The sequence below is a fragment of the Oncorhynchus mykiss genome, chromosome 5 (genome assembly GCF_013265735.2).
Source record: "Oncorhynchus mykiss isolate Arlee chromosome 5, USDA_OmykA_1.1, whole genome shotgun sequence".
NCBI classification, from domain to species: Eukaryota; Metazoa; Chordata; class Actinopteri; order Salmoniformes; family Salmonidae; genus Oncorhynchus; species Oncorhynchus mykiss.
The window spans coordinates 9,716,004-9,728,136 of NC_048569.1; the positions used below are offsets into that span (position 1 = coordinate 9,716,004).

Genomic DNA, 12,133 nt, shown 5'->3' on the forward strand with positions numbered 1-12,133 from the left:
GCCCAAACTGCTGCATATACCCTGACACTGCTTGCACTGAACGCAAGAGAAGTGACACAATTTCCCTAGTTAATATTGCCTGCTAACATGCATTTATTTTAACTAAATATGCAGGTTTAAAAAATGTACTTGTGTATTGATTTAAAGAAAGGCATTGATGTTTATTGTTAGGTACATTGGTGCACCGATTGTGCTTTTTTTCCCCCTCTAATGCTCCTTTGTTAATTCATCACCCGTTTGGCGAAGTAGGCTGTGATTTGATGATAAATTAACAGGCACCGCATTGATTATTTTCAACGCAGGACAAGCTATTTAACCTAGTAATATCATCAATCATGTGTAATTTGATGTTTTTTTTACAAGATAAGTTTAATGCTAGCTAGCAACTTACCTTGGCTCCTTGCTGCTCTCGCGTAACAGGTGGTCAGCCTGCAGCGCAGTTTCCTCGTGGATTGCAATGTAATTGGCCATAATTGGCGTCAAAAAATGCCGATTACCAATTATGAAAACTTGAAATCGGCCCTGCCGATTAATCGGCCGACATGTAGTGTATATTGATGTATACAGGGCTCATCTGTAAAATAGACCTTGGTCTCAGCATGACTCACTGTGAAAAGAAAATAATTATAATAGAAAACAGGCCGTTGTTCGCACAACACGCATTGTCAAGTTCTATTGATACCCAATGACCGCAGGCACTAGACCAAGATACATGGTCATATGAGTCCATGTTGTATTGAGTAGTTTTGTAAAGCTATTGCTGTTAATCTCCTCTGATTTTTGTCATTCACCCTATATCCTGAACAAACATGCTTTCCCCGTCTATAATAAAGCATTACATAGTTGTGAACATCCAACATGAGACCTGTATGTCTCCCAGGTGAACATCTACCGCCTGGTGACTAAGAGCTCGGTGGAGGAGGAGATCATTGAGCGGGCCAAGAAGAAGATGGTGCTGGACCATCTAGTCATCCAGAGGATGGACACCACGGGCAAGACGGTCCTCCACACCGGCACCGCCCCCTCCAGGTACACAAATACACACTGAAAACACACTCGCATCTCTAGGTGCTTACACACAGGCAAGAGCCCACAAACTCACGCGAGAACACATGCAAGCGCACTTACTCTTTACACATTTTTTAATTTTTAGTTATTTAGCACTCTTTTATCCAGAGCGACTTACAGGAGCAATTGGGGTTAAGTGCCTTGCTCAAGGGAACGTCAACATAAATTTCACATAGTCGGCTTGGGGATTCAAACCGACGACCTCTCGGTTACTGGCCCAACGCTCTTAACCACTAGGCTACATGCTGCTTTATACGCACATAGCCAGTTACACCTTACACTCTCAACTACATCAACAAAACGCATACTTCCTCAGTGTGCTTAGTCTCTTACAAACACACACCCTATAGCTACCCTCTAGATGCTTACTCACAAACACACACCCTATAGCTACCCTCTAGATGCTTACTCACAAACACACACCCTATAGCTACCCTCTAGATGCTTACTCACAAACACACACCCTATAGCTACCCTCTAGATGCTTACTCACAAACACACACCCTATAGCTACCTTCTAGATGCTTACTCACAAATACACACACCATCCTTCTGAGGTGTTCACGGTCATGCACACACATCCCTGCAAGGTTTTTTGTGTTCTCATTTGGAACTTCCATCACTTGCAGTGCCACTCCGTTCAACAAGGAGGAGCTGTCGGCCATTTTGAAGTTTGGTGCCGAGGAGCTGTTCAAGGAGCAGGAGGGGGAGGAGCAGGAGCCTCAGGTTTGTCACTCACCTCATCACTATCACGATACTATGTTACACATTTTTTTGTGACAAAAAAGGACACAAAGCAGACTAAACTTTAAAAACCTGCTTAATTTAAAATAGTTATATAATGGGGGAGGGGTAAACAAATGTGACTGGATGGAAAAATAAGGCTGTTTGTTTTCAACAAGATATGAATTCTGCTTCATGTTTTGTTTACTTGCCATGATACTGATATCCTGACAACCCTAATCCTTATCATTGTAGGTCCAAACTGTGGTACTTTGCAGTTCCTATTAATCTTTCATGTTGCATTTGTTCTGATGTAGACCTATATTGTCCCTGTGTGTCTGATGTTGGTTGACAAATTCAGGTTCCCCTCTGTGGATCGGTGAAGTTAATACATTTTTCATAAACTGACTTTTCGGGTTTCACTTTGGCAGGATATGGACATCGACGATATCCTGAAGAGAGCCGAGACCAGAGAGAATGACCCCGGCCCCTCCACTGTTGGAGAGGAGCTGCTCTCACAGTTCAAGGTATTTATCAAGTTCAACGCAAGTAAAGGCTTTTAAAAAAATAACCACTAATGGAAAGAAAGGCACTAGTAAGAATTAAAATAAGTACAATAGTGTGTTTAATTTTTTTATTATGTAAACGTAAAGGGCAAAATTTCTGGACATCGATTAAGTTTAGTCCTGGACCAAAAAATATTTATGAATATTCTCCATTTACCATGCTATTTCTAGTCCAGGACTAGGCTAAATCGGTGTCCGGGAAACGGGCCCTAATAAGAGTAAAACAAATCAAATGATAAGTCAATCCGCTGAGCCTCTGTGACCTCTCGACCTAACTCTGACCCCTCCCTGCCAGGTGGCCAACTTCTCCATGATGGAGGAGGAGGAGATCGTCATGGATTCTGAGCGCCACCATCGGGGCTGGGATGACATCATCCCCGAGGAGCAGCGGCGGCGGATGGAGGAGGAGGAGAGGCAGAAAGAGCTGGAGGAGATCTACCTGCTGCCCCGCATGAGGAACTGTGCCAAACAGGTTAGCTTGGGGGCACTCCCTCCTCTCTCACACGCACACACAGCAGTACTCTCCAATGCAGAGTTTGGGTTTATCAATGAATCATAACAGTAATGCCAGATTTTTTTTCTAAATGCTTCCGTCTTAGAATTGTAATAGACTGGTAGCTTTCTTTGTCTTCTGAACTAATATGTTGTGCCGAACAGTTCCGCCCCTGTCAGTGGAGGATGTGCTGCGGGTTCCATTGAAACCCTCAGAGAACATGGTTCTCATTCTAATAATACATTGTTGTTTGATATGTGGTTCCAGGTCAACTTTAACGGCAGTGAGAGCCGGCGTAGTAGAAACAGACGGTATTCCGGCTCCGACAGCGACTCCGTCTCGGATCGCAAGAGGCCCAAGAAACGAGGACGACCTCGGACCATTCCACGAGAAAACATCAAGGGCTTCAGCGATGCTGAGATACGAAGGTAAGCACTACACATGAGATGCATCCCAAATGGCACCCGATTCCCTTAGTAGCACTATAGGGATTTGGGGAACATTTTGGGATACACGTGATGTTGTTAAATGTCATCTATCCTGTGGGAAAAGTCCCCCCCCCAATACCTTTTGGGGATGTAGAAAATGCACTCACTTCCATTACCTCGACTTTGCCTCACAACTTTCTCTTTTCCTACATAGATTTATCAAAAGCTACAAAAAGTTTGGTGGACCACTTGAAAGGTAACTGCAGGCAAAAACTACGAAATGTGGTTTAAGTTATTTGACAACTTTTGTCAACATGCTATTTGACCAACCAAAAAAATCAACCTCTTTCAGACTGGATGCTATTGCCCGTGATGCCGAACTAGTGGACAAGTCTGAACATGACCTGAAGCGTCTGGCGGAGACGGTTCACAACGGCTGTCTGAAGACTCTCCGGGAGAACCCCTGTGGACCAGAGAAGACGTCAGGTACTTCAGTGTTTGACTTGTACTGAAATAGGTGCCGATACTCATTTTGGGTGTTTTATATTTAGGTGCAGCAGCTCCACAATACATTTGAGCTAATATTCTATAAAAGGAACAGGGGCTCAAACAGTTTAGAATTTGAGGTGCTGGTACTCAGCTCCGGTTAGCACCTGCCCAAGTCGAACACTGGGTACTTTCCACTTGTCTTTTGTCTGTCTGTCTCTATCCATCCTTCCCTCCCAATATATTCATCTCTCTTTCCAGTCCATCTCTATCCATCCTTCCATCCCAATATATTCATCTCTTTCCAGTCCATCTCTATCCATCCTTCCATCCCAATATATTCATCTCTTTCCAGTCCATCTCTATCCATCCTTCCATCCCAATATATTCATCTCTTTCCAGTCCATCTCTATCCATCCCAATATATTCATCTCTCTTTCCAGTCCATCTCTATCCATCCATCTCTCTCCTGCTAATCCAAACAATGTCAAAATCCACTGTTAAGTTGCTCAATAAGTGTCTGTCACTGGTTTTAAACCTCTCTCTGCCTCACCACCAGGAGGCAGAAGAGGGAAAGTGAAAGGCCCTACGTTCAGGATCTCGGGAGTCCAGGTGAACGCCAAGCTGGTGATCTCCCACGAGGAGGAGCTGGCGCCGCTCCACAAAGCCATTCCTGCCGACCCCGATGAGAGGAAGAGGTCTGTCTACATTCGGTCTCATACCTCAAACTTGGGTTACGTCCCAAATGGCTCCCTTAATTCCCTATTTAGTGCACTACTTTTGACCAGGGTCCATTTGGAACAAAGCCATGCTGCTTTTACTCAACTCCTCCATCACACAACAGTTAATTGTTTCAAGTTTTACACTCTCATAGCAGCCAATACAAACAGAAATCCCTTGGCATAACAAATAGCATAGGCCCATCTAAATCCACACCATGTATTAAATAGCATAGGCCCATCTAAATCCACACCGTGTATTAAATAGCATAGACCCATCTAAATCCACACCATGTATTAAATAGCATAGGCCCATCTAAATCCACACCGTGTATTAAATAGCATAGGCCCATCTAAATCCACACCATGTATTAAATAGCATAGGCCCATCTAAATCCACACCATGTATTATATAGCATAGGGCAGGGGTCTTCAACATTTTCTTGCCCAGGGACCCACTTCCTGGCAAACTGGTGACCCAGGAACCCCCATCATACATTAGCAAAAAATAGCCTATTGACTGTTTTTTTCCCAAAGCGTTCTATATTTCATGTTCTCCAGTGAGTCTAATTGGCTTCAATTAGTATAATTTGCTCAATATTAGGAGTTGACGTCATTAGAAATAACATTCTCCTCTTTTCTAATGCAGGTATGTAATAAAATAAAAACAATTAAAGGTGGTTTATTCTGTTGCTAACACTATTCATGAACATTTCAATACAAATAAGAAATCTTATTTTATATTTTTGCGGACCCCCTGCAGTACCTAGGTGTCTGCGAATCCCCGGTTGAAAACCCCTGGCATAGGCCTATCTAAATCCACAACATTTATTTATTCATTAAAGGGCAGACATGACTTTCACAATGTTGTAAGAACTATGAAACCAATCTGTACTTACAATGTAAATATGATTGTTGCATACCTAGTTTTAGGACCAATTAATATAAAATGAAACTTTCTACTCTTACTGAATCCAAACCCTTCTCTTTTCTTAGGTACACAATTCCATGCCACTCCAAGGCAGCACACTTTGACATTGATTGGGGCAAGGAGGACGACTCTAGCCTGCTCATAGGAATCTACGAGTATGGTTACGGCAGCTGGGAAATGATTAAAATGGACCCTGACCTCAACCTGACACATAAGGTGAGTCTGAATAAATTACATGTATGTGCACCACAGTTTTTATATTACTATAACTACTACTACTACCACTACAACTACTACTACTACTACTACCACTACTACCACTACTAACATCACTACCACTACCACTACTACTACCATCACTACTACCATCACTACTACTACTACCACTACTAACGTCACTACTACTACTACTACTACTACTACTACTACTACTACTACTACTACTACTACTACTACTACCACTACTACCACTATAACTACTACTACTACCACTACTACCACTACAACTACTACTACTACTACCACTACTAACATCACTACCACTACCACTACTACTACTACTACTATACTACTACTACTACTACTACTACTACTACCATCACTACTACTACCACTACTACCACAACTACTACTACCACTACTAACACAACTACTACTACCACTACTACTACTACTACTACTACTACCATCACCACTACTACTACTACTACTACCACTACTACCACTATAACTACTACTACTACCACTACTACCACTATAACTACTACTACTACCACTACTACCACTACAACTACTACTACTACTACCATCACTACCACTACCACTACTACTACCATCACTACTACTACCACTACTACTACTACTACCACTATAACTACTACTACTACCACTACTACCACTACAACTACTACTACTACTACCATCACTACCACTACCACTACTACTACCATCACTACTACTACAACTACTACTACTACTAACATCACTACCACTACCACTACTACTACCACCACTACTACTACTACTACTACTACTACTACTACTACTACTACTACTACCATCACTACTACTACCACTACTACTACTACTACTACTACCATCACCACTACTACTACTACTACTACCACTACTACCACTATAACTACTACTACTACCACTACTACCACTACAACTACTACTACTACTACCACCATCACTACCACTACCACTACTACTACCATCACTACTACTACCACTACTACTACCATCACTACTACTACCACTACTACCATCACTACTACTACTACCACTACTAACGTCACTACTACTACTACTACCATCACTACTACTATACCTACTACCACAACTACTACTACCACTACTAACGTCACTACTACTACTACCACTACTACTACTACCATCACTACTACTACCATCACTACTACTATACCTACTACCACAACTACTACTACCATCACTACTACTACTACTACCATCACTACTACTACTACAACTACTACTACCATCAGTACTACTACTACTAGGTAAGAGCTTTTGTGTTATAGTTGTATTCATTTACACATCTGTTCCTTTGTGTGAACCAGCTCCTACCAGACGACCCTGACAAGAAGCCGCAGGCCAAGCAACTGCAGACGAGAGCAGACTATCTTATCAAATTACTGAGCAAGGACCTGGCCAAAAAGGAAGCACAGAGGCAAGCAGGGACGGTACGTGTCCATAACTGGCTGGATCACACTCTTCACACACTATTATGTTGCCACGCCCACTTGACCCAATTCCTGATCTAACGTAATTGTATTCCTCCTCCCAGCCCATTCACGAACAAGAAAATATGAATTACTTTTGTCAAAACTATTTAAATAATGTGCCCAAAAAATTGAAAGTTGTGTTAGTTCTTTCTAGAGGAAAATAATTGAAAAAAACGTATGCTTGTTTTTACTTAGTATAAGCACTCGGAAGCCCACGTTCGTTAGCATTCTCATAGCTTTTGACTGGCGTCATTGGCTAGTTAGCATATTAGACTGTATCAAATGGTCGTAAGGCTGTATCCCTTTTTTTAATCAAAGTTCAATGCATAAAATGGTAAATGTTAGACAACATCCATTTTTTATTATTATTATTTTTTTTACCTTTATTTAACTAGGCAAGTCAGTTAAGAACAAATTCTTATTTTCAATGACGGCCTAGGAACAGTGGGTTAACTGCCTGTTCAAGGGCAGAACGACAGAGTAGTATAAGCTCGGGGATTTGAACTTGCAACCTTTCGGTTACTAGTCCAACACTCTAACCACTAGGCTACCCTGCCGCCCCGAATCAATGACCGAAACCACGCCGAGAACATTTTATGGAGATAACATTAGGATAAATGCTAGCTGTTGTGCCACAAAGCTAACAACGCCAGTCAAAGCCAAAGAGAATGTGGGCTTCCGGAGTGCTTATACTGCATAAAAACAAACTTGTTCAATATTTTCCTCAACATAGAACAAACATACCTTTCATGTTATGTGCACGGTATTTAAGTTTTTGGCAAATTTTATTTAATTTTTAACAATATTTTGCTTGTTTGAATGGACCCGGAAAGGAGGAAAACAATTGCAACAAATTGGATGTGCCCTTGTTGTTGCCAGGCGTCATAAGGTGAATACACAGTCTGTGTGCTTTAGTACATCTCCTTTTCCATTGGCAGTTCCTCTGCAATAAGATGATGAATTCCTCTGTCTGCATTCCTAGCTATATGCAGGTGAGGTGTTGTGTAGTGTTTCATTTAGTCTCAAATTTACACCTTAAGAAGTCCACAGTTCAAGTTAGTCTGGGATTCTCAAAACAAAGCGGCAGCCTTGCCACTTGTTTTGGTAAGCAGATGGGGGATGAAAGCGAGGGAATTGAAGCTTTTTAAATTCATAGACCATGCTCAAGATACAATAACTGACAGTCCAGTCCAACGAGCTGCACGATACAAGACTGCGGTCTCCAACGGAGTACCTGCGCTTATGCTCTGGTGCCCTTCACTCTGCAGCAATGTGATAGCTGCAAGACAAACAGTGGAGAAGTGTAGCCTTGTGCTTCACGTTCTTAGTTGTTGCGGAAGTCGGACAATATTCTGTTTTAACTTTGCATCGCTGACTATCAAGTCCAAAAATGTATGTACCAATCCCAGACCAGCTTTAAGGAATGTTGTTGATCTCGTGGGTGCTGCCATTTGATCAGAGCAGAGCAGAGACCTCTTTTGGTCTCTTTGTCATGTCTGGTCTGTATGACAGAGTGTCAGTTCCTCCTAATAACGTGAAGAGTTGAGTGGTTTTAGTTGGTGTCAAAAACAAGAAGTTAGTCATGACAAACTGTCTGCAGTTTTATCGTCAACAACGTGTCAAGTGTCTCTGAAAAGGCTATGGTGGGAGAAAAAAATATATTATATAAATAGTATTACATATTTTATATATGTATGGACCAATGATTGAGCTTGCTTTGGCCATCAGAGAATCCAAATCCAAGTGTGGCAAATATAATCACCAGGAGGATGATTAATTACTCATTTTAAACATCCAATTGTGACATTGACAAGTCCAAAACCCAGCACACATTCTATTTCAAGGGCCCATGTGTTTTTTCAATTTGTTGTAAAGAATGATTAAGTCCCTTTTTGTTGTTGTAGGCCAATTGGAGGAAGAGGAAACCGAGGAGTAAGAAGACCAAAGCTGTGAAGCCAGCCAAGGTGGACGAAGTGGTGAAGAGTCCGTCCTCTACGCCCCACTCAGACAAGTCCTCCGAGGACGAGATTGAGGAGGAAAAGGTATGTGGAATGATCAGCTTCCTCTCCCCCAATCCTAACCTTAGCCATTAGTGGGGAAAATGCCAAACTGAACCGAGATCGGCATCTAGGGGCAACTTTACCCTATTCCAATTATGATCGGAGACTCCTTATGGCTCTGGATAGTAGACAAGGGATCCCTTAATTAAATAACAACGAGTAACAGATCAAATTAACCCCAGTAATCAGTCAGCTAAACTCAATGTATGGGCCCAGTCTGAAAATAACCTTGGATATATCAGTTGTCAAGGGAGAGAGAACTGGGCCGACAGTACTGTGGTACGTTAAGCTTATTGCCTGCTCTGTATAGCAGTGTGATTAAACCCATGTGCCCACAAGCATACGTATAGAATTCAGTTAAGGTAATCTTGCATCGAGGCTGTCAAGCTATTCTAACCATCTCTCCACCTCCCAGGAGGTGGTCCCGGTAAAGCTGCCACCCAGAAGGGGTCGAACGGAGCGCGTGGTGGTGAAGGAGGAGCCTGAGCCAGAGGAGGAGCCTGAGCCAGAGGAGGAGAAGGAGCCCAAAGAAAGGGAGATGAAGAAAGAGGTTAAAAAGGAGAAGAAAGAAGAGAGCCGCGAGGTGAAAGAGAAGGACCTGAAAGAGAAGAAAGAAACCAAGCCCGTGGATCCAGTACATGAACAGGAAGAGGTCACAGGGGAGAAGGTAAGATAGTTTTGACTAGATGGGATACAGCTTCTGTAAGATTGTTTGTAGCTGGTTAGGAAAATTGATTTAAGGTTTGGAAGGGGTTTGGGCTTAGATAAAATGCATTTGATGTTCATTTGACAGTGTTTCCTCTAGGTTTTTTTTTTCAGTGGCGGTGGCTAAGGGTGGGGTAGTGGGCGTGGCCAATTTTAAAAATGTTGACGCCCTACTCTTGACTGCATAGACACTGTTGCTGTTTAAAGCAAATGTCCTGCAATTCTACACATGTTGTCATAGCCTTTGACATGTTTGCTATCTGAGTGACTCAAACATATTACAATAAAAATCAATGGGGGGGGGACACCTGTCACCTGTCACATTTATGTACTCCCTGACTCTCTAGTTTTTATTTTGGTGATTGTTAATTCTCAAAGATGATCTTATTTAAAAATGTATATATATAACTCCATTATCTTTTCTATTTACTTTATCTGGTTTTGGTCATTTTAAGTCAAAAATAAATATTTAAGTAAAATATATATATATTGGAGTGGCGGCAACAATTTAACAGTCTGCTGCTGCTAAATGAATATAGAGGAAACACTGACAAAGCTGTATCCCTTCTAGACAAGACCAGGTAAGACCTCACCACATTGTGAATAGTTGAAGTGCAGTTCGTTGCACTGCAAATATGATAAATGTATTAGCACTAAAGTCAAGGTTGGTCACTTGTATTTTTTCCGTGTGTGGTGTTAACACATTTTTGTGCCCTATTAGTCATTTATTGTGCTTTATTGTGTTAAGCATGTAGGATCTTTGGTGTCTTATTTCCAAGGTTTATAATGTCTCTGCGTGGCATCTTATTAATTGTGACTGTTTTCTTTCCTACAGCCGAGCGAGGTGAAGACTGAGGTACGGGAGAAGGTGAAGAAAACTTGTGACACTCCGGTCCACATCACAGCAGGGGGAGAGAACATCTCGGAGGAGTCGGAGGAACTGGACCAGAAGACCTTCAGTGTGGTAAGTCACACACAAGTCTGCTCAGTGAGTCGGGACGGTAACAAAATACTGTCTTACCAATTTTTGGCCCTCCATTAACCGTGTATATCCTGTCTGTGTCCCTCAGTGTAAGGAGAGGATGCGACCGGTCAAGGCGGCCCTGAAGCAGCTGGACCGTCCGGAGAAGGGCCTGTCGGAACGCGAGCAGCTGGAGCACACGCGCCAGTGCCTCATCAAGATCGGAGACCACATCACCGAGTGTCTGAAGGAGTACTCCAACCCCGAGCAGATCAAACAGTGGAGAAAGTAATGCGCCTGATATTTTTTCACATTCAGCGTTTTGTTACAATCAATTTGCGGATTTTAAGATCCAGCTCTCTGAAATACGTGGTACTGTTATTTACCCGTGGTAAATGTAAGCAATAAGGCACGGGGGGGTGTGGTATATGGCTGTTCCTGGATACAGCCCTTAGCCGTGGTATATTAACCATATACCACAAACCCCAGAGGTGCCTTATTGCTATTATAAACTGGTTACCAACGTAATTTGAGCAGTAAAAATACATGCTCCGTCATACCCGCAGTATACAGTCTGATATACCATGTCTGTCAGCCAATCAGCATTCAGGGCAACAACCACCCAGTTTATAATGTCTGATATACCATGATTGTTGAATACTCGTTCTGATTGGCTTGAAGGGCATTCTAGAGGGTGCATTATTTCCCTATGACACACAGTATATTTACACGGTACAATTCAATGGCTGTAGTTCATTCTTACATGTTTCAGCTGCTTTTGAACACAAAAGTCGAATTGAAAACATTATTGGCATTGTGGAATTTGATTTGGCAAACTAGGACTGATTTGGTCTGTTTGGTTACCAAGGCAACTCCTGTAGCTGTCTAGTGAACTTGTTAGCTACTTCAGTGGATGTTGAACACATTTTTACCTGCAAATGAACACATTTCAGCGGTAATTGTGTTAAATTATAGCCAAAAAGGGATAATTAACTTGGGGCTCTATGCGTTCTAGCGTGTTGTGGAACAAACCTTCCACGTTGTGCATTATTTTCCAGAAAACGCATAGCCCCTCGTTGATTGTCCTTTACAGATTCACACAGGCTGGAATGCTTTTTTATAAATACAAACAACATTGAAGATCATCCCATCCTTGGGGATGGCCTTGGCAAACTGACAGAATGTTAATTTCCTGATTAGAAGTTTTGTAACGTTTCATAACACTGGGGTTATGGAAACAGAGCT

At 42.1% G+C, this 12,133-nt stretch overlaps 1 protein-coding gene and 1 non-coding gene across 2 annotated transcripts in view; both read left to right on the forward strand.

Annotated features, from left to right (window-relative positions):
- Positions 1 to 12,133, forward strand: part of chd1 (chromodomain helicase DNA binding protein 1) — a 37,086-nt gene that overhangs the window by 21,956 nt on the left and 2,997 nt on the right. The window contains exons 20-33 of the mRNA XM_036976723.1: positions 881 to 1,029; positions 1,698 to 1,794; positions 2,223 to 2,318; positions 2,653 to 2,829; positions 3,118 to 3,278; positions 3,493 to 3,534; positions 3,631 to 3,764; positions 4,324 to 4,462; positions 5,480 to 5,630; positions 6,998 to 7,120; positions 9,067 to 9,204; positions 9,638 to 9,889; positions 10,763 to 10,891; positions 10,998 to 11,176. Of these exons, the coding sequence (XP_036832618.1) occupies positions 881 to 1,029; positions 1,698 to 1,794; positions 2,223 to 2,318; positions 2,653 to 2,829; positions 3,118 to 3,278; positions 3,493 to 3,534; positions 3,631 to 3,764; positions 4,324 to 4,462; positions 5,480 to 5,630; positions 6,998 to 7,120; positions 9,067 to 9,204; positions 9,638 to 9,889; positions 10,763 to 10,891; positions 10,998 to 11,176 (1,967 nt within the window). The remainder of the gene's footprint in view (positions 1 to 880; positions 1,030 to 1,697; positions 1,795 to 2,222; positions 2,319 to 2,652; positions 2,830 to 3,117; positions 3,279 to 3,492; positions 3,535 to 3,630; positions 3,765 to 4,323; positions 4,463 to 5,479; positions 5,631 to 6,997; positions 7,121 to 9,066; positions 9,205 to 9,637; positions 9,890 to 10,762; positions 10,892 to 10,997; positions 11,177 to 12,133) is intronic.
- Positions 9,435 to 9,562, forward strand: LOC118964779. Its single transcript, XR_005051972.1, has one exon. It is a non-coding gene; the product is annotated as a small nucleolar RNA ACA64 (small nucleolar RNA).